This window comes from Mobula birostris, chromosome 25, assembly GCF_030028105.1.
Source record: "Mobula birostris isolate sMobBir1 chromosome 25, sMobBir1.hap1, whole genome shotgun sequence".
Taxonomy (NCBI): domain Eukaryota; kingdom Metazoa; phylum Chordata; class Chondrichthyes; order Myliobatiformes; family Myliobatidae; genus Mobula; species Mobula birostris.
Window position 1 is genome coordinate 24,113,866 of NC_092394.1, and position 23,660 is coordinate 24,137,525.

General features: G+C 40.5%; 1 protein-coding gene across 2 annotated transcripts in view; it reads right to left on the reverse strand.

Annotated features, from left to right (window-relative positions):
* Positions 1-953: 953 nt before the first annotated feature.
* The window catches only part of aatf (apoptosis antagonizing transcription factor), a 106,309-nt gene continuing 83,602 nt past the window's right edge, over positions 954-23,660 (reverse strand). The window contains exon 12 of one of the 2 annotated variants that reach the window (XM_072243195.1): positions 954-1,579. In XM_072243195.1, the coding sequence (XP_072099296.1) occupies positions 1,522-1,579 (58 nt within the window). In that variant the 3' untranslated portion in view covers positions 954-1,521. The remainder of the gene's footprint in view (positions 1,580-23,660) is intronic. The other variant, XR_011883132.1, reaches the window with a different exon arrangement.

The following is a 23,660-nucleotide window of genomic DNA, read 5'->3' on the forward strand; positions in this document are numbered from 1 at the left end:
CAGTGAAAACCAGTATGAAGAGCATTGAATCAGAATTTTGTACCCAGAAACTACAGCAGTGGCTGACTTGGGTGTTTCTGCACAGATGCAAGTACTGGACAGAAATTTACCAGATTAATTTAATTACCTAATTACATGTGTGTCCCTGACAAGGGCAGGATTTATAACTGATCCCTGATTGCCCATGAATTTAACAGACTGTTGGATTATTTCAGAGGGCAATTAAGTCCCTGCCACAGGTCTGGAGCTGCATTATATTTAGGAAGGCCAAGGACAATAGATTTCCTACTCCAAAGGGTATTAACAAGCCATATGTATTTTACAGCAGTCTAGCAGTTTCATTACTATCATTCCATCACTTCCTCTTTTTAAAAGAAAGGATCCACCTTTATTTAATGAACTATATTTAAATTTCCCAGTAGCTTCGATGTGAATTGAGCGCATAGTTCTGGATTATTAGTCCAAACTTCTGGTTACGGGTCCAAAAACATAATTACTAAAGAACTCTAGCAACACGTATTGTTGGCACTGGAGAAAAATGTCTTTGGAATGTGGAAGGAAACTCACACGGTCATGGGGAGAATGTACTAACTCCCTACAGACAGCGGTGAGAATTGAACCCGGTTTGCTAGCCCGGTAAAGTGTAATGCTTAATGGTGTTACACCATTACGAGCTTCTGAGAAAGCACTATCTTTCTTCTTTGCTCTATCTTTGATATCTTGCTCTGCCATTCCTCCTCTGGTCACTTTCCTGTGCTTAATTTTCTCTTCTGCATTGCAGAAGAGTGGAGAGTAAGAAACTGCATGTCAGTTTTGTTACTGCACCAACATCGAGTATGTTTTCATTTTCAATATGCTGGAAAATTAATTAGTACCCTCTAACCTGTACGGTAATCTGAAGTAAGCTTTCTTTATAGACACATGCTATATAATACCAATATCATGAAACTTCATTCAGTAAATAGCTGCAAAAGTTTATTTATGCCGATCATTCTTCCTTGACAGAACACAATTCAGTTCTTCTGTGAAGAGGCTGAACTTGGAAAATAAGGTAGAAATGACCATTGCTCACCATCAACAGTTCTATTTTTAAAAAGCATCATTAAAAAAATTAATATTTCACATTAGATTGTTGATATACGCAAAAAAAACTGACAACTAAGTTTTTCATTTTTTTAAATAAAAAATGAATATATACATTTATATCAAGCCTGACTTCCATTTGGGGCAAAGACAGACACAGATAATCTAAGTGTGTGAAAAATGATTTCTTAAAATAATTGTTCATCCTTTTTTGTTCTGTATCTTAAGTGGTCAAAATCCATACCGTTTGGGAACTGGAAGGGTGGAAATGCATGACTTAATTATAAAGCTTATATAAAGTCATTTACAAACGTCTTTACAAGCCATGACACAATTTGAACATGTCAGGATGGCTTATGCAATACTGCTTTTGTAGACAATCCACAATAATCAGGAGAGCACAATGAAAACGAGCATCTGAGGATCCAGTTGCGTTGATCACGGCTCTTTCTCAACTTGCTTCACATTTCCAAACATAGATCGGAATAGTTCAGTCCTGAAAAGAAGGAAAATGGAACATTCAGAATATTTTAAATTCTGCAGAATAAATGGAAGTCTATTTTGAGTTAACTCACTGTAGGCTGGAAAACACTTTTTTTTGCAAAATTGGAACTATAATTACAGCTACATTACTTTTACAAGAACAAATGCCCATGCTACCATTCAAAGGAAAATTTAGAAGTCATACAGCATGGGGACAGTCCTGTCAGCCTATCGAGTCCAGACCGACCAAATCTATCCTACACTAATTCTATTTTACTCTCCTCATGCTCGGCTCCATTACTCCATGTCTATTAAAGCCTCAAGGCTGTAGGGCAACAACTACTCCCAAATCTGGCGGCATGGGACCTAAGACAACTGCACCACCCGCACAATGGTATTAGTGAGAAGGGAGGGAGACTGGTCAAAAGAATGCAGATGGCGCTGTACACCTGTTCGTTTTCTGCGCTCAGCCTCGGCAATTTAATCGGTGGGGAGTAACGGAGCTGAGAGTGGTACATTTTCCATTCTCAGGCCTCGACTCAACATCCACCCCCAGCGACAGCCATACCAGCATTCTCGAAGGTCTAGTTCACCGAATCCTCAACCACAAAAGCGCCAGCTCACTTAGTACATTGCTTAATGGGAAATCACAGGCTGTGGACTGCAGCAATCGTAGTTCAGAAGCATAGCTACAAAAGTATCCAGTAGTTTTGTGGGTTGTATTAGTTGCCAGCGCCATCTTGCAGACTCCCAATAAAGTGAGAGTACTCCAAATTATAGCAGCCTGATTTTGCAATTGCAGCACAAGTTTCTTGCATTTATTATCATTGGTATACGTGCATTAGTGAAAGTTCAAAACAAAGTTAACAATTGTAGAAGAGATAATCACAGCAGATCTATTTTGAAGACGAGCCCTCATGATCAAATTGTCGCCAGCTGCAGGCCAGTGTAATGGACCTAGAAGGTACTTCAGCAACAAAAGCTTGGCTTCCAGGGACTGGGTGAGAACTCTTGTGTCCGATTGGCCAGAAAGTCTCTTTGAGAATGGTGCAACCAGGATGCAGAGCCATTTTCTGCCTTTCAGTCATCCACAACAATCAGTAAAGAAAAAGTCCAAGATTAACTGAGACTTTCAATGACATAGGTGAAATCACCAATGTAAACCAGTTCTCACAGAATATTGGAGCTTCAGTTTAAATACAATTTGCTGATTTCCACCTTCACTGTACGTTTTGCTCATGCCCTGAAGCTATTGAAGGGAAATAGATTTCCCAAAGAGAAATGTTCACACTGAGGGAATTTCTGTTTCCAGTTCTTAACTTTTAATGAATGATTGTTAATAAAGCATACTCGACTCTTGCCCTTATTAACAGAGTTCCAGTTTACAATAGCAGAAAGATTATGCTAAAACCTTTGATAAAATACTATTTAGGATTCAGCTGGAGTTTGGCAACCAATTCAGGGCACCATATTGCAGGAAGGTTTTGAGGTCTTGGGAAGACTGCAGAAAAAATTACTATTACGATACTAGCAGTGACTGATTTCAGCCAATGAAGAAGCAAGGCAACCTGGGATGGCTCTTCACAGAATCGAGATGACAAGGAAGGGATTGGATAAATGTTGAAAATCAAGAATTGTTTTGATCGAGTGAAAACACAAACTGTTGTTAACCAAAAGACTGATTTAAATAGATAAAATGCAAGAGCCTGAGCTATTTGGGGGGAACCTTTTGGCTTGGAACTCCTGGGCTGGAAAGGTGGTGTGAACTGATTCAATAACAATGTTCAAAAAAATGATAGATAACTAGATGAAGGGAATGAATTTATAAGGCTGAGAGGAATGAGTGATGGAGCAGAATTTATTGGTCACATACGCAAACAGCTTTCAATAGGCTACTTATGCAATAATGACTTTTACAAATACGTAGATTAGAACCCACATAACTATCTTTGTTAAGCCATAAAAATTTTCCATTTCCAAAAATCTGCAAAATTACGAATTCTATCTGCAGTGCTTGTGTACTCAACATCTTGCTGTATTGGGTTGACCTGCCACAGAGTTTTCACTACCCACCTGTCCCACAACAACCTTTTCACTGTTGTAATCAGACACTTAAAAATAACTAATAAAACCATTTTAAACTATTGTTCATTAATTAATATATTCAGTGAAATAAAAACAAAGAAAACACTTGGAACATATCTAAGCCCTAAAACGTTCAGTCCTTCCATACTGCAGTGTGGGGGCAGAGAATGAGAGCATTCAATTGAAGGATAGGGTGGAATCACTGTTAGCTAGCAGCATGGTTTAGCTCAAAGCTTAAAAGAAAACTTAGACGACTGGTGAACCCTGGCTGCTGTTGTGTCTGCTCCATTCAACCACTACAAGAGGAGTAGAACAGGTCATCTACATGTGTCCCCAACTCAAACCATGGGAAAAGTTGGGAATGAACACAAATGTACTAAAATGAAGGAAGCCTCAATAGAGTCAGAGTCAGAATAGTACAGCACAAAACAGGCCCTTTGGCCCACCTAGACAATGCCAACCTGGTCTTCTGTGTAGTCCTATCTTTCTGCACCTGGATCATAATCCTCCTTTCTCTTCTCATACATGTACCTATCCAAACTTCTCTTAGAAGTTGCAAATGAACTCAAATCTACCACTTCCACTGGCAACTCGATCCACATTGCAAGTAAAGTTCCCCCTCAGATTTCCCTTAAATATTTCACCTTTCACCCTAAACCTGTGACCTCTAGTTCAAGTTTTCACCCATCCTGAGAGGGTAAAAAAAAAAGATTTGCATGCACTAACCCTATCTAAACCCCTCATAATTTAGCATTCCTTGATACACTTTCCTCTTGATCTCCTGTGCTTCAGAGAATGAAGTTCTAATCTATTCAACTTTTCCCTATAACTCAGGTCCTCAAATCCGAGCAACATCCTTTAAGGTTCTCTTTCGACCTTTCTTACAGGTGATCAAAATAAAGGGAAGTCTTTTAAATCTGAGGTGAGGAATTTCTTCAGCCACAGGGTGATGTGTCTATGGAGTCCAAGTGATTAGGTGTATTTAAAGCAGCGACTGATAAGATTCACAATTGGTAAGGGGTAAGAAAAGGCAGGAGAATGGGGCTGAAAGAAGAAATCAGCCTTAATTAAATGGCAGATGAGACTCAATGGGCCAAATGGCCTAATTCTGCTTTTAAAGCTTATGCCCTACATTCACGTGCAAGTAAACTGCTTTGTACTGTTTTCCCTCAAGTGCATTAAGGTCATGAAAATGACAGATGATGTCAAAACTGTAAAGTTGCACTTGTAACATAAAACTAGAAACCGTCACTGTCAGCATGTCCTGCATGTAATTTCTGGCTTCAACAACACAGCTGGGCACAAAAACCAATATGATCACTAAGTGGGCTTCAAGCAGATGCACAATTTTAATTAGGGTCAACTTCCCTTTATAATATTCAACAGAACAAACCAGATTACACCTCATGGGGATAGTAATAAGGGAAAAATAATCTCCTGTCAGTAGCTGACATTAATTGCCTTTGTTCCAAAATAAACCAAAGGTAAATTCTTTATAAAAAATTGTAGCTGATTGCTACAGTAAAGGGCACCACTAGATCTGTAGCCAAACCACAAATATCACCCTCCTCCTCATAAACCAAAGAGAGTTTCAGATTAACGCCACTGGAAAGGAACAGAATGTACAATTCAAAACTGAAGACAAGAAAATCTGCCCATGCTGGAAATCTAAAGCATCACACATAAAATGCTGGAGGAACTCAGCAGGCCTGGCAGCATCTATGGAAAAGCGTAAACAGGCAATGTTTCAAGCCAAGATCCTTCATCAGGACTCAAATTCAAATTTAAAACTGAAACAATCCCTGAACTTCCCGGTTTTCCCACAATATTGCAAAGACCACCGGTGCAATCGACAACCGTCGACTATTTAGTGGACAACTGTAGCTGCTGAAAAAAATGGTGTGCGATCATAAACATGAAAAACTTCTGCAGAAGCTAAATTTTAATTTTCCAAAGCTAGCCTTTATTACTGATCTTTCCTTTCAGTTCTTTTCAAAGGCAAAACTACTGAAATGTCCCAGGAACCTTGTCCAATCGTGTTTAACAAATATTCAAAAGAAGCACCCTGCCTGGCTATCCTGTATTGAAATATCATGTAATTTCCAAAGACACATCCTTTTCAGTCAGGCTCTTCAAGTGGAGAGACTAAAATAAGTACTTTATTAGGCCGTGTAAAGCCACAAAGGAATGATTTAAAAAAAAATTCTGAGGAATTCAATTAAATTAGCAGCAAGTGATAAATTTGAATTTGTATATTTTTGGTTCAAGTGACAATAACTGGAAGTATCCCCAGCAGAAGATTCTAATTACACTTGTCCATTCAAGGGTTTAGGTCGGTCCAGAATTCTTTCATAGTGGCTTAATCTGTCAGAACATTGAGTGAGAACTGCTTGTTTTATTATTGAAGTCAGAAGAAGAGATCAATGCCAAGTTAGACTTTACAAGTGCATCAGGACACTTGTAGCTGAAGTAATTAAAGTGAACTATGCTATAACGTTCATACAGTTAGTGGGTAAAAGGCACTAACTGGGATGTTAGTGCCTTTTGGGATGTCTTCTTCACTACCATCTGAAATTTTCAAATATTTTAACTCCCTTTTCTGAGTTGAAATCTTCCATCCTTACCTTTTTGATGTTCTTCCTCTTACTGACAATAATTTCTACTGGAGGTACAGTGGTATAAGTTACTTCGACAGATGGTTGATCTTCATGTGTATGACTTGACAACACAATGGGATATTTGATCACTAGTCACCGTTATGCACAATATTCACAGGCATGTACTTCCAGCCAAGAATACTGGACAGCATTATTCTCAGGGAACTCTGACATTATGTTTCACTTCCTCGAATCCAAGTACATCAATATTGTCTACTAAAATCAAATCCACATGGCTCAATTACTGTGCAATGCTAACCATACTTGATACCAGGTGCACTCAATTTTTTGCAGCAAGTGACACAATCAAAAAAAAAAGGTACAATGCATTTGGTTGCACAAAAATAGCTCATCCTTTAAACTACAATGGCAGACTTGGCTATCTTAACATTTTTCATCCACTCTACTACCTTATACACCTTGGGTTTCTCAATGGAATTCTAGCAACACCAAAGCAGATGCTGGTTGTATCAATCCACGATCATTGAAATCAACCATCCTATTCATTCAATAATGCTGCATGAGCACAGAAGGCCACTCCCCTAATATATGTTAAGAAAACACAACTCTATATTTCTATTGTCTACATTTAAATTAAAATTCTGAGGTGGTAATAATTTAAACATAGGCCTGCTGTGGTGTCATTTTAAACAGGTTCGCAGTGGCATTCAAAACTCTGAAAGCTGCAAGGTGTCTTTTCATGACCAAGAGAAACGCTAAGATGTTGAGTGCCTTGAAGAGGTTGAGGGCCTCCTTGAAAATATGCATAAACTTTAACCGAACAAATAGCAATAAATCTCAAGGTAATATATGGTAATATATGTACTTTGATAATAAATTTACTTTGCATGTTAATATTAAAGAGCAATAAAACCCCACCATGCAAATTTCCAAAAAATAAAATACCAAGGATATTGGAAAGCCAAAATAAAAGCAGAAAAGGATGAAAATACTCAACAAGGCCAGTGGTTCCTGTGGAGACAGAGACAGCGTAATGTTCAATCAGAGCAACATTCTGAACTGAGTTTTGCAATTTTCTCACATTAAAATTGATGATTTTTTTGTATTTTAATGGCCATAGGAGTAGTTAAAAATCCATTAAATTTGAATCCATGCTCGCAGATCAATTGACTTTGCAGCCTAGATCATAAAGCCAGGAAGTTTGTTTTGAGTTTTGTTTTAAAAGAGATACCGAATGGGAACAGGCCCTTCCGGCCCAATTATACCCATGTGATCTATTAACCTCCTAACCCGTACGTCTTTGGAATGTGGGTAGAAACTGGCACACCTGGAGGAAACCCAAGTGGTCATGTACACTCCTTACAGACAGCAGCAGGAATTGAACCTGGGTCGCTAGTGCTGTAATAGCATTACACTAACTGCTATGTTACCATGCTGCCCAAAATAATGAGATCATTCCACGACATGCAATTGGGGCTGACAACACAGAGCAGAACTGAGTGGGAGTTCTTCATTATCAGAGGGTTGACATTTGGAAGAGAGTTTAAAATCAGTGTGCTCATGTAGAAATAAAAAGGTCCCAAGATAATAAAGGAAAAGCAAAATAGTTCTCCCAGACTCTTGGCCAACAAGCTTCTCGGAACGACAGCCACCAGCTTCATTCATCTCATTTGCTGCTTCCAGAACTTTGCTGCAGGCAAATTTGTTATCACATTTCCAAGGATAAGAGTGATTACACTTCAAAAAAAAAGTAATTCATTGGATGTGAAGCACATTTGGACATCCTGAGGATATGAAAGGTGATGCATAAATTAGAGTTCTTTTTATTGCCGGCAAAAAAAACAGCAGAGTGAAAGAACATGCATGCAGAGAAGCTGTTCTAGTGGTAGTCTATGTCGTAATATATTCACACAAAGTAATAAATGGTCTGCTGTATTTGCTCAAACAATGAACCGAAGTGTCCATCTCACGGAATCGCAAATGGGGCAGTGCAATTGAAAGACCAGATGCATCAGTGTGAGTACACATGATGTTGTTATTTAATAGAACATAGCACAGTACAGCACACTGTAGGCCACAATGTTATGCTGCCCTTTTAACCTACTCCAAAGTCAATCTAACCCTTCCTTCCTACAAAACCCTCCATTTTCTTTCATTCATGTGCCTATCTAAGGGTTTCTTAAATGCCCTTAATGTATCTAGCTCTACCACCACCCTGGCGGGGCACTCCTCACACTCACCTCCCTGACAACCCACTGTACTTTTCTCCAATCATCTTATAATTATGTCCCCGCCATAGGAAAAAGTCCTCTGGCTATCCGCTCAATATGCATGAAACTGAGGGAACAAGGAACTTTACTGTATAAACACTGTTGCAAGCAGAAACCTCCTTTACATTAGAGGAAGACAGAATGAAACAGCATTACTGAAAACCAACCACTTTTCTTGGTAACTTGCCAGATATATTACAACCCAACTTTACAGAATATATGCTGTAGGTATGTTTTTATTTTATTTATGTTACTAACACAGCACAGTAACTGGCCTTTCCAGCCTAATGAGACAATGTTGTCCAATTATGCATGTGACCAATTAACTTACTCATCATATGCCTTTGGAACGTGGGAGAAAAGCAGAGCATCCGGAGCAAACCCACGCAGGCACAGCGAGAGCGTCCAAACTCATCACAGACAGTTTGGAGTTCGCTGGTGCTGTAACAGTATTACACTAACTGCTACGCTACCATGCTGTCCCTGAATATATTCCATAAATTATACTGTCACTCCAAGGGTATCATCCCAATACTCACCTCCACAGATATGGTTAATGGTACACTTGGCTGATAAATCCAAGGCACAATTGAAGAGATAACCACATTCTTGCATTGGAATGTCTTCATAGATGGGCAAACAGGCTCCTATGGAAGGTCTAGATCCACGTCATCGGTAGAAATGGGTTCTAGGCAAGGGCTAACGTGGGTTAAAAAGGCATGTGGTTTGCTTACCCTTTATTAGTTGAGGAACTGAACTCATGAAGAGACAAGTTATTTTGCAACTTCATTAAATTGTAGTTAGGCTGCATCTGGAGTATTCTGTTCAGTTCTGGTTGCCCATTAGTAGGTGTTGAGGCTTTGGAGAGTTTGTAGATGAGATTTACCAAGATGCTGCCAGGATTAGAGGGAAGGTGCTACAAAGAAATTGGACAAACTTAGATTGCTTCGGCTGGAGTGGCAGAGACTTTGAAAAGACTGATAGGGGTTTATAAAATTATGAGAGGTACAGATAGAGTAGACAGCTGCTATCTTTTTTTTTCCAGGGATGAAATATCTAATACCAGATGGGATGCAGATGAGGTGAGAGGATTTTAAGTACAAAAGTATATTTTAATTAGTTCAGTGCAAAATTGTGGGCCAAAAGGCCTATTCCTGTGCTGTTCTATTGTAGTTCAAATCTCCCAGATACATGTTAAAAATTAAAGTTACCTTTCCAAATGATGTTTCTTAATGTAATTTTAGATGTATCCTAATGTAGGCCATGTCTCTGGTAATGATGAATTTGAGTACAGGGAGGAAATTAAGAACCTGGTGGCATGGTGCGAAGACAATAACCTATCCCTCATCGTCAGAAGACGAAGGAATTGGTTGTTGACTTCAGGAGTAGCAGACTGCACGACCCAATTTACATCGGTGGTACGCAAGTGGAACAGGTCAAAAGCTTTAAGTTCCTCGGGGTCAATATCACAAATGACCTGACTTGGTCCAACCAAGCAGAGTCCACTGCCAAGAAGGCCCACCAGCACCTTTACTTCCTGAGAAAACTGAAGAAATTTGGCCTATGCCCTAAAACACTCACTAATTTTTATAGATGCACCGTAGAAAGCATTCTTCTAGGGTGCATCACAACCTGGTATGGAAGTTGTCCTGTCCAAGACTGGAAGAAGCTGCAGAAGATCATGAACACGGTGCAGCACATCGCACAAACCAATCTTCCGTCTTTGGACTCACTTTCCGCTGTCGGAGCAGTGCTGCCAGGATAATCAAGGACACGACCCACCCAGCCAACACATCTTTCATCCCTCTTCCCTCTGGGAGAAGGCTCAGGAGCTAGAAGACTCGTACGGCCAGATTTGGGAACAGTTTCTTTCGAACTGTGATAAGACTGCTGAACAGATCCTGACCCAGATCTGGGCCGTACCCTCCAAATATGCCTCTCGGGTTTTTTTTGCACTACCTTACTTTCCATTTTTCTATTTTCTACTTATGATTTATAATTTAAATTTTTAATATTTACTATCCATTTGTAATCCGGGGGCGGGAAGCGCAGAATCAAATATCACTGTGATGATTGTATGTTCTAGTATCAACTGTTTGGCAACAATAAAGTATAAAGTATTTGAGCTGACATTAATTTAGGAGTCTCACACACAGTTTTGAACATCAATATCCAGATAACTGAAATATGTATCCCAGCCATGAAATGATTCCTTTTTTAAATGCCAGAATTCCTCATGGTCAGGCCTAAAATTTTGTGTTCAAAGTAAGGGACTGAGTTGACAGCTTGTCGGGTAATCTAGATAGATCTTTGGTTTTCTGCCCCAAAATCATCAGATCATTGTGTATACTTCACATGCATTAGACTATTAATTGGCAGGAACTTTATGGCGTCTGGTAACATTAGGATGGAATCTCAGATCTTCCACTACAAAGAAAATAATTGGGGGAGGGGAAGAAGAATGAGGACAAAGAATGTGCTTCCCTAGCAATGTGGTAACCCCCTTGCTTCCAGGCAAATTTAAAGAACTTCCAGAGGTGGATTAATTTCTGGTCCACTAACAGCCTTGCTGTTAGCGCTATTGTGTTTTCTAGCATCAATTGATTTGTGATTTACATATAAATTAGACAATTACTACACAAGACCGTATTTAGCATATAAAATTAATTTACAACTATAACTGTTCGTAAATCTCCAGCACACTTTCAAATGACACTTTGGGAAAGGATGGAAAAGGGCAGTAGAATTGGAACTTGAGGGACATGAGCAATTACATGCCAATTTCCGATATGAAGCCAGTCTTATGAGTCTAAAATCTTTTTTAAAAATAAAAAATATAAAAACACTGATATGCATTACAAAAACAAATCAATGGTTGATAGAGATTTTGATTCAATAAAGCAACATCCCACAAATAATGTACACAAAGATGGATTATAGCATTTGCAGCTGTCTTTCTAGCGCTTTCTGTAGCTACACTTTTTTTTGTGCCAGGTACACCATGCAGAAACAGAAATTCATCAATCCTGCAAGTTTAACCTTGTCACTGTTGAAATTCACTAGGGTAAGGGTACATTTTAATACTTTCAGCTCCCTTAAGGCTATGCAAAATGAAGCATGATTCTTTGATTTTTTGTATTAAAAGTAGATTTGAGCCAGTGATTTGTAACAGGTTTCCTCCCCTTCGCAGCATTTTCTTAGAATATCATTAGCAAAGGTAAGTGTAGTAAGGTATTTCATGGTTGATACAGATTCATATTAAGCAGCGTACATTACATTTCTGATAGTACATTGTGAAATTTGGTGCTTTATGCAAAAGTTCAAAAACTTAATATGGACCAGTGCAGTGGTGTGGAATAAGTGCTAACATGCACAATTATTAAGCCAGAAGGTTGCAGGCTCGGTTGTCATTGCCACTCATTTTTTTTTATCAAGTAATGTCAGGCAGGAAAGTGCTGAGCAGAGACCACAATGAGGGTAAAGGGAAAATTGTCAGAGAAAGCCCTGGCAAGACAATACAATTCGTGACTCTCCAAAAGGATTCTTTACCCAGACATTTTTTAAAATCTACATGGACAGTGGAAAGTTTAAAATGCAAAGCACTCTCCTGATCCCTTAGTAACAGTGACACCAGTCCCAGTGAGACCCCAGTGCCAATGGAACTGAAGGACATCAATAAATGACGTGGGGGTAAAGCAAACTATAGCTTTAAAAAGTAAAGTGGAAGAATTAATTTAGCAATAAGAATATTTTCAGACACCTTTTGCACTCACATCAGGTTCAAGGATATAGAAAAGCCAAGATTTTGCTCTCCAGTCATTAATTGTATAACACATATTTCTTCCTCCCATATTCTGCTTGGTAAAATTAACAAGAGATTCCAAACTGCATCCACCATGGGACTTCAATTTAAGGATCTGGTACCTCATTATAGTGAGAGACTTCTTTCCTGATGCTTGCATCTGTAGATATTATGGTAGCCAAAATTACAGTGGCTTGAAGCAGGATTGCTATTTCCTCTCACCCAACCCTGTCTAGTGGGCTTAAAATCAAGACCTGCCTGAATGTTAGCAAGTTGCAATGCAGAGGTATTTAATTTTTCACATTTATTGGTATTCAGTTTCTTCAAAACACATTTCTGTCAGGTAAAGCCAAATAGTTTTGATACACCATAAAAGAAATGTAATTTTGACATTGATTCTGATATTAATTATTCACAGAGCTACTCCAGGAATAGTGGTAGAATTATAAAAGTGAAAAAAGACCACTAGATGGCAGTATTTAATGGTTTCTCCACTAACTAACAGTACACTCAATGTCACACTAATCAAAATATGCAATTAAATGATCCAATAATAATTTCAAATTCAACTATTAACATTGAAAACCCTCAATTGTTGTGTGGATGTTTAACTAAGCTAAAAAATTAACAGTACATTGCATCCAGTATACAATACAGGTAGGTTCACAATGTTAAAACTTTAGAGAAGTTTTATGAATAGTCACTGTTCTCACAGATATCACAGAATCTCCAGAATGAAATAGATCACATGATTTTGCAAGCCTGATAGGAAAGACAGTGGTGAAGGCTAACTTGTCTTTGGTTAGTGTTCACATTCTCATTTTTAAAATATGGGTAAACATTTGGGAGCACCAATTATGACAAATTTTTATTCTTAGTCATAGAGCACAGAAGCAGGCTGTTTGTCCCATCTTGTTCATGTTGTTAATCTCCCTCGTACCATTGACGCACACAGTGATCATAGCCCTCCATACTTTCCAAACTTCTCTTAAATATCGTAATCGAACACTCATCCACCATTGCTACTGGCAGCTTGTTCCACATTCACACCTCCCAGGGAAGGTGTGGAAGAGGTTCCCACCCAGATTCTTAATGCAATTCACCAGAGTGTGGTGGTAAAAGTAAAAGGAAGGACAGACCAAGAATTTTTTGAAAGTAGCTATCTATCGAGAAAAACTTTAAGGAAGCAGATTTTGCCAAACATATGCCATCATAGAATTTCTCAACAGATACAAAATCCAAGAAACTTCCCCAAACTCTCGCGTTTGGAGAGTGGCACAAAAACCAGAGCTGACATGAAGCACAAGTTTTTAAGTGCAGAGTTAGTTAAAATTTGTAATATATAACCTGACTGGGATAATATGCAGATTCAGTGGTTAGCTGAATGAAATGGCATAAAAGGACAGAAGCAATAAGAGCTACTGGGAAAATGCTGAGAGATGATCTTGGGGAAAAAAATTATTAATTTTTCACTATCTGTGCATTGTTAGCAAGATTATCAATGATTAGCAACTCTGATTGCCCTGAGAAATGGGTGGTGAGCTATCTTTTTGAATTGCTGCAATCTTCCTCACAAATGTTTGGACAGGGAATCCGAGGATTCAGGGCTAGCCACAGTGAAGGAAGTAATATCCACAACAGGGTTGTGCAGAGCTTACAGAGGAACGTGCAGGTGAGGTTACTCCAATGCACCTAGTCTCACCGTTCTTGAGGGTTGACTACACTGAGTATGGAAAGTGCTGGAGAATCTTGGCGGACTAATACTTTATAGATGATACACAATACTGGTACGGTGTATGCAGCAGGAAGGAAGTAATTTTTAAGGCAGTGGATGGGGTACTAATCAAACAGACTGCTCTGCCCTGGATGGCATTGTGACAAACACTTAAGCAGGCAAAAAGACAGAATTCCAAGTCATTCCAATCTTGTCCCTTGCTGATCTAGTGGAATTTCTGGCCAACAACATGCTTTCTCTTATTGGAGATAATCATTGCCTGTCATTTTGCCTAGCAGATAACATTCATGCCACCTCTCATCACAGGCCCTAAAGTTGACACAGGAGACTACAAATTCTGGAATTTGGAGCAAAGTAATGAACTACTGGTGGAACTCAGCAGGTCAAGCAGCGTTTGTGGAGGCATAAGGAATGTGTTGTGGCCTACATCAGGATCAAATGTTATCCAGGTCTATTGCAAACTGATGAGGACTAGTTTATTTTCCACAGAGTCCCACATAAAATTGATTAAGCATCAGTGGCCAGCATCACTCCTGTGATGGATGGAAGATCATTTATGAAGCAGCCAAAAATAGTTGAACCTGGAGCACTACAGGAATGTTCTGAGGCTGAGGTGAATTACCTACAAGAAAGGAATCAGTAAGATTGGGAGTCACACACAAAATGCTAGAGGAGTGGTGCAGAGATTGGAAGAGTACAGTTACAAGGAAAATTACAAAGATGTTGCCAGGGCTTGAGGACCTGAGATATAGGCAAAGGTTGAATAAGTTAGGACTTTTCTCCCTGGAGTGTAGGAGAACGTGGGGATATTTCATAGAGGTATACAAAATTATGAGGGGTATAGATAGGATAAATGCAAGCAGAAAGTTTCCGCTGAGATTGGTTAAGACTAAAAATAAATGTCATAAGTTAAGGGTGAAAAGTGAAATATTTAAAGGGAAGCCGAGATGGAATTCCTTCACTCAAAGAGTGGCGAGAGTGTGAGAACAAGCTGTCAGCAGAAGTGGTGGACGTGGGTTCAATTGCAACATTTGAGAAAACTTTGCACAAGTTCATGGATGAGAGGAATATGGCGGGGGGGGGGGGGCTATGGTCCAGGTGCAGGTTGATAGGACGAGGCAGAGTAACTGTTCAGCATGGACTGGATAGGCTGCAGGGCCTGTTTCAGTGCTGTAATGCTCTGACTCTAACGAAAATCATGTTCCTTTGTGCAAAGTATGCCTGCAAGCACTGGCTTTACCAGAGTTCCTTGAGGGCACAGTCAAATGTCAGGGGCAGTCACTTTCAACAAAACATCACCCACTCTATAGTTCTTCAAAAGAGCTGAACCAGACTTGATACGATGGAAGGCATCCTTCTGTGATTTACTATTCTTGTGACTTGGGAAACTTCAGGTGAGATGAAATCTACGACTACTCTATGGCATCTAATTCATGACCTATTACTGCATAGGGTTATCTGTCAAAACAACAGTGACTTTTGATAGAAAACAAGATATTTTTGTCTATAATGAAATGATTACTCACTCTAAAAGAGATGAACAAAAAAGAAATCCCTTGAAAATAATTACTTTTCTTACATCTATGCTCACCTGTAATTGGGAAAAAAATTAAGACATGCGCATCTCAAAACCTTGTTAGAATTTCTATGGAGCTTTCAGGAATGCATTTTAATTTTCTCACTGATACTGTTTATATAAACAGAGGCAGAATAAATTTTAAGTGAATTACATCATAATTCTTTTGACAATTAAGATTTTGTTTAGGCCTAGGGTGGATAGACAAGGTCAATTGTGTTCTCAGAGGTACATATTTATGTAAGAAAAGAACAATCCTCACAGACTCACTCTACCAAAACCAGGAGATGGAACCCAAATTCAACATAGCTAATATCACAATAGGCACAATCAGATAATGTCACAGAGGGGGTGAACTAAACCCAAAACCTTTCACATTCTCAGTCCCATCAACAAGTTATCGGTGAGCTTGATTACCACTTCGATTTACAACACTGGAGTGGAACCACAATGTTGTAAATCAAAGTGGTAATCGATTTACAGGATTGCAGTTGAGGAAAATCAACCTACCTCTTTTAGCGAGAAGTGACAGAGAACTGCCTCCACAACAATGGGAAGCATGTTGAAAGACAATAACTTCTTCTGCTTCCCTGCCTGCCAACCTGTCCGTTACCTCCCTCTGCTTCCCCAGCTACTTCCCTTTATTCCATCATCTAATGTCCTATCCCATCAAATTCCTCCTTCTGTCCTTTGTCTCTTCCACCAATCACCTCCTAGATTCTCACATCATCCCCTTTCATCCTCCCTCACCAGCGCCTAACTTCCCCTTCAACTGGACTCACGCATTTCCTGTCAGCTTGTGCTCCTCCCCCTACCTTTTTTTAAAATTTTGTCTTCTGCTCCCTACTTTTCCAGAGCTGATAAGGGAACTCAGCCTGAAACATCATCTCCTCATATCCCTCCATAGGTGCTGCCTGACCTGCTGAGTTCATCCAGCATTGTGTTGTGTGTAGCACATTTCCCTTAAGCACATTATGATGACAGTCCTGGGAGTATTATTCTAGAGCACCTAAATCATGACCTACTACTGTGTAAAGTTATCTATCAAACCACCAGTTAACTAAGACGCTTACAGTAGAAACAAGCACTTTATCAATTGTTTTCTTGTTCTTTTCACTTCTAACAGAAATATAAATAATTCATAAACATATGCAAACCAGCACAATTGAAACTAAGCTTTGGAAATTATAATGCTAGATTTCACAGCACACTTTAATCATCACTTTCAAACTATCAAAAATTAGTAAGTATTTAGAGATACAGCGAGGAATAGGCCCTTCAAGCCACACTGCCCAGCAACCCCCGACAAGCATTGATTTCAAAAAATTCAAAGTTTAAAGTAAAATTTATTATCGGAGTACATTCATGTCACCACATACAACCCTGAGATTCTTCTTCCTTGCAAGCATTCTCAGCAAATCTATAGAACAGTAACTGTAATCAATAAACAAACTCCGCAAATGCAGATATAAGTAAATAGCACTAAATAACAAGAGCATGAAATAACAAGACAAAGAGTCCTTAAAGTTGGATCATTGGTTGTGGGCACGTCCGAAATAGAATGAGTGTAATTATCCCCTTTTGTTCAACAGGCTGACGGTTGAGGGGTAGTAACTGTTCTTCAACCTGGTGGTGCAAGTCCTGAGGGGCTTGTACCTTCTACATGACAGCAGCAGCGAGAAAAGACGTGGCCTGGGTGGTGAGCATCTTTGATGTTAGATGCTACTTTTCTACAGCAATGTTTCATGTAGATGTGCTCAATGGTTGGGAAGGCTTTACCCGTGATGTACTGGGCCAAATCCACTACCTTTTTGTAGGATTTCCTGCTCAAAGGCATAGGTGTTCCCACATCAGGTTGTAATGCAGCCAATCAAGTACACTTTCCTCCACACATCTACAGGAGTTTAACCCTAACCTAAGCCTAAACTTACAATAACCAATTAACTGGTATGTCTTTGGAGGATCACTAAAGGATTTTCAACAGCTGTGACAGGGGTTGAATACTATTACCTCTTACAAAGTGAAACTAAGCAACAAGTGACAACAAGGCTTCACTTCCATTGAGCTCAATGCCTTCTATGTGTGCTTTGATCATCAAGACATGGAGAAGCCTTCACAAATTCACAGTCCCCAGTGACCCTGTGATTTCAATCTCTGAGTCCAACTTGACAGCATCCTTCAGGAGGGTGAACCCACAGAAAGCATCCAGCCCTGCTGGGGTACTTGGCAAGTTCTAAAGAACTATGCTGATCAACTGGCTGAAGTGTTCACCATTAACCTTTCACTTTGGTAGTCTGAGGTATCCAACTGCTTCAAGCAGGCTTCAATTATACCTGTGCCTAACGATGTGGTAAATTGCCTCAATGACTATCGTCCAGTGGCACTTACATCCACAGTGATGAAGTGTTTTGAGGTTGAGGATTAAGCATATCAATTCCTGCCTGAAAAGTGACTGTGATCCCCTCCAATTTGCCTACCAGCGCAACAGGTCCACAGCAGATGCCATTTCATAGAACCATTTTTTCATTGGCTCTTTGCTCAACCCTGGAACTTCTAGACAGCAAGAATACACCAGGATGCTCTTTAGCGATTACAGCTCAGCATCCAATACTATCATCCTCTCAAAACTAATCAACTTCAAGACCTTGGCCTCAACAGCTCCTTGTGCAATTGGATCCTCAATTTTCTCACGTGAGACCAGTCAGTTTGGATTGACAATATCTCCTCCATAATCTCTATCAGCACAGCTGCACCACAGAGCTCTATTCACTTTACACTTACAACTGAGGCTAAGCACAGTTCCAATGTCATGTTTAAGGTTGCTGGCAACACCTCAGTTGCTAGCCAAATCAAAGGTGGTGATGAATCAGCACATAGGAGAACGACTGAAAATCTGGCTGAGTAGTGCCAGGAGAAGGAAACTGGAATTTCATGAGCAAGTCTTTATCAAGGGATCAGAGGTGAAGAGGGTCAGCAAATTTAAATTCCTGAGTTATCATTTCAGAGGATCTGTCCTGGGCCCAGCACACAAGTGAAATTACAAAGAAAGCAGAGGAGCGTCTCTACTTCCCTAGAAGTTTGCCAGGACTCGGCATGACATCGAAAACTTTAACAAACTTTTATAAATGCATGGTAATTGACTGGCTGCATCACAGCCAGGTACGGAAACACCAATGCCCTTGAACAGAATCTATAAGTAGTAGTGAATACGGCCCAATCTATCATGGGTAAAAGTCTCCCCCACCATAGTGCTCTGTATAGATGTGCTCAGTCATAAGAAAGCATCATCCATCATCAAGGTCTCCCATGAACCAGGCCAAGCTTTCTCCTCTCGGGAAGGTGGTTTAGGAGCCTCAGGACCCACAGTACTAGTTTCAGGAACCGTTATTTCCCCTGAACCATCAGGCTCTTGAACTAGTAGGAATACCTTTACTTGCCCCATCACTGAACTGTTCCTACAACCTATGGAATCACTTTCAAGGATTTGTCATCTCATGTTCTCAATATTTATTGCTCATCTATTATTATTTCTTTTCCTTTAATTTTGTATTTGCATAGTTTGCCTTCTGCACATTGGTTGTTTGTCCGTCCTGTTGCGGTCTTTCATTGCTTCTATTTATGACTTACTGACTATGCCAACAAGAAAACAAATCTCAGGGTTGAATATAGTGACATATATGTATTTTGGTAATAAATTTACTTTGAACGTTGAAATACGTGTTGTAGAAAGTCTCTCTACCCTTCAAGTTTTGTTGCCATTTGTCAGTTTTCAGGATAGGCAATTAGCAAAGTGCACTTGATAGATGACTAGTTTTACATACTGACTGTAGTACATGTATACAAAACAATTATGTATACCATCTGAGTGTTTGGGCAATATCCTCCCACATTCCCCTTCCCTATTGCTTGTACATAGCAACGGAGATGCAACATAAAGATTTTTACTTCTTGTTGTGAGATGGATGCAAGAAATAAAATTCTAATTCTAATTGTTCTTCCTTTCCTTACCTTGTGGCACATCAGGTAGCAAGCTTGTCATTTCTTTAGCATTTGTCTGTTTTTTTAACGAGGCTGAGTTGCTAGATTGATGCCCAACCCAGCACAAATGGAAAGTGTGCAAGGAGCCGGATTCGAACCCAGGACCACTTGCCTCAAAGTCCGGTGTGGATACGTCTACACCATCGGCCAGCTTATTGACTAATAAGAGGTTTCAAACAGAACTTATTGAAATCCTCATTCTGACCATTATATTTCCGGTGTTGAATTAATAACATAGATTCTATCAACTGTAATTTGGTCAAATGGTCTTTCTGTAATCAGCGTATTATAAAATTAGCTGTAAGAAAAGTACAGTTGTTGTTCTCCTGCAGATAAGTAACTAATACAAGTGGCCGTATATCTAATGCTATCTTCTCAAGCCTTACAGGCCCTTTCATTTCACATGTGTACCTGCATTAGATTTACTTCACTATGGGAAGCTGTCCCCCACGCCACTCTGCTCTTCATTTCCTTATGCTAAATTTATGCTAAATTAAACTATTAACAAATGGCATGTTGGCCTTCATAACAAGGAGAGTTGAGTAAAGGAGCAAAGAGGTCCTTCCGCAGTTGTACAGGGCCCTGGTGAGATCACACCTGGAGTATTGTGTACAGTTTTGGTCTCCAAATTTAAGGAAGGACATTCTTGCTATTGAGGGAGTGCAGCGGAGGTTCATGAGGTTAATTCCTGGGATGGCAGGGCTGTCATATGTTGAAAGATTGGAGTGACTGGGCTTGTATACACTGGAACTTAGAAGGATGAGAGGGGATCTGATTGAAACATATAAGATTATTAAGGGATTAGGCATGCTAGAGGCAGGAAACATGTTTCCGATGTTGGGGGAGTCCAGAACCAGAGGCCACAATTTGAGAATAAGGGGTAGGCCACTTAGAACTGAGTTGAGGAAAATCTTTTTTACCCAGAGAGTTGTAGATCTGTGGAATGCTCTGCCTCAGAAGGCAGTGGAGGCCAATTCTCTGGATGCTTTCAAGAAAGAGTTAGATAGCGCTCTTAATGATAGCGGAGTCAAGGGATATGGGGAGAAGGCAGGAAAGGGGTACTGATTGTGGATGATCAGCCATGATCACAGTGAATGGTGGTGCTGGCTCGAAGGGCCGAATGGCCTACTCCTGCACCTATTGTCTATTGTCAAATAATCATGAACTTTAAAGATTACTAACAAGGAAGAAAAAACCTTTACCATAATTTACAAAAACTTGTGCTAAAATTTTCAAAAATAATTTTTCCAAGTATATTGTGTTTCCATTTATTACAGAAACTCTCCATTATAAGCATTATTTTTAATACTCTATTGTATGCACCTGCAAAACTATATAAAATATTCAGCAAATCAGTACATAGTTAATGTTGAGAAAATAAACATTATAATCTATTAAGGGAAGCACAGATTGGGCATTTCCCCACAGCAAAACAAACTGATGTTAAGAATCATAAACTCCTGTCTTGTACATGTTCTATTAGCTGGTTAGAGAACAGCAGACAGCAGGGTGAAATACATGAACAGATTGCACAAAATTAACGGCACTTATGGCTGGATACAAAAACAGCATTTAGCAATATGGCCGTTGCTCATAACTGAAAGTCTGACGACTGTTTAAACAGCAACACACAAACCATCGGAGGGACTCAGCACCTGAGGCACCATGGAGGGAACTGGACAGTCGACTTTTTTGGTTGAGACCATTCATCAGGCCAGTCTGCTGGTTAGTCAGGTTAGGGTTCCACAATGAACTCCTACTCCCCGTGAAAATTCAAACACAAAGTCTATTTTACTATTTCCTTTGGACAAATCCATACATGATTATACCATCATTGTTAGAGTGGGGCAATTTAGGAAAGGAGAGGGGCGGGGGTGGTTTAGGAGAGAAGGGGGTTGTGGTTTACTTTATACTTTATTGTTGCCAAACAATTGGTACTAGAACGTACAATCATCACAGCGATATTTGATTCTGCACTTCACACTCCCTGGATTACAAATATTAAATATTAAAAATAGTTAAAATTAGTAATTAAATTTTTAAATTATAAATCATAAATAGAAAATAGAAAAATGGGAAGTAAGGTAGTGCAAAAAACCCGAGAGGCAGGTCCGGATATTTGGAGGGTACGGCCTAGATCCGGGTCAGGATCCGTTCAGCAGTCTTATCACAGTTGGAAAGAAGCTGTTCCCAAATCTGGCTGTACGAGTCTTCAAGCTCCTGAACCTTCTCCCAGAGGGAAGAGGGACGAAAAGTGTATTGGCTGGGTGGGTAGTGTCCTTGATTATCCTGGCAGCGCTGCTCCGTCAGCGTGCGGTGTAAAGTGAGTCCAAGGATGGAAGATTCGTTTGTGTGATGTGCTGCACTGTGCTCACGATCTTCTGCAGTTTCTTTCGGAGAGGAGAGGGGCGGGGTGGTTTAGGAGAGAAGAGGGACAGGGAGTTGGGGGGCAGGGGATTAGGAAAGGAGAGGAGAGGGGCGGGGGTGGTTTAGGAGAGGAGAGGAAAGGGGCGGGTGTGGTTTAGGAGAGGAGAGGAGAGGGGCGGGGGTGGTTTAGGAGAGGAGAGGGGCGGGGGTGGTTTAGGAGAGGAGAGGGGCGAGGGTGGTTTAGGAGAGGAGAGGGGCGGGGGTGGTTTGGGAGAGGAGAGGGGCGGGGGTGGTTTGGGAGAGGAGAGGGGCGGGGGTGGTTTGGGAGAGGAGAGGGGCGGGGGTGGTTTGGGAGAGGAGAGGGGCGGGGGTGGTTTAGGAGAGGAGAGGAGCGGGGCGGGGGTGGTTTAGGAGAGGAGAGGGGTGGGGGTGGTTTAGGAGAGGAGAGGGGCGGGGTGGTTTAGGAGAGGAGAGGGGCGGGGTGGTTTAGGAGAGGAGAGGGGCAGGGGTGGTTTAGGAGAGGAGAGGAGAGGGGCGGGGTGGTTTAGGAGAGGAGAGGAGAGGGGCAGGGGTGGTTGAGGAGAGGAGAGGAGCGGGGGTGGTTTAGGAGAGGAGAGGTGCGGGGGTGGTTTAGGAGAGGAGAGGAGGGGGTGGGGGTGGTTTAGGAGAGGAGGGGGCGGGGGTGGTTTAGGAGAGGAGAGAAGGGGGTGGGGTGGTTTAGGAGAGGAGAGAAGGGGTGGGGTGGTTGAGGAGAGGAGGGGGTGGGGGTGGTTTAGGAGAGGAGAGGGGTGGGGGTGGTTTAGGAGAGGAGAGGAGGGGGGTTGGGGGCAGGGGGGTAAGCAGAGGAAGGGTGGATAGGAGGGGGCGTGGGGGATGTACGTGTTATGAACTTCAAACTTATTTCAGAAAAGCATCATAATTGCACACTTTTGCCTTTAATGAAGATAAGATGAACACCCAGTTCTGCTTTGGTTTAATACTACACTACACATTGCGCAGTAAATAGTGCTTCATCCCCGTAAAAATAACTGGCAATTGGTGCATCTATGGCCCAGAATTATTTTGAGGGTGTTTGGCTTTTAAACAGCATTTTGTTTGAATGCTATGATGTAATCACAGTCCAAAGTAGAATGTAACCCACATTAATGCAGTAACCTTCTTGATTGAATGAAAGACATTTTGGGCTCTCTGCCCAGCCACAAAGGGAATTTTAAATAGCAATCATGACTATTTAAAGCTTACTGCTTGGTGCTGGCTCAATTAAATCATTAATTTGTCATTATAACCTGTAGCTTTTGGTACATTAGCAGGTGTTAGCACAACCTAAATGTGGCCTTTTCACAACTCCAATTTCTGAAGAGCACTTCCTGTTGTACCAGCCTGCTATTTTGATTTTCAAACTATTGCCTCCAAGTGCCAGACCTGAATTATCACCAAACACACAGAATTATGAATCCTGCTCTATGCTGCAGATTCTTTTTCCATTGGGAATCACACCCAGATTGTCGTCAAGCATTTCAACATCTCTCAGAACCAGGACACAAAGTAGACTTTCATCTGCACCCCGCATCTCCAGAGAAACTTAAACACAAAATTTGAATAT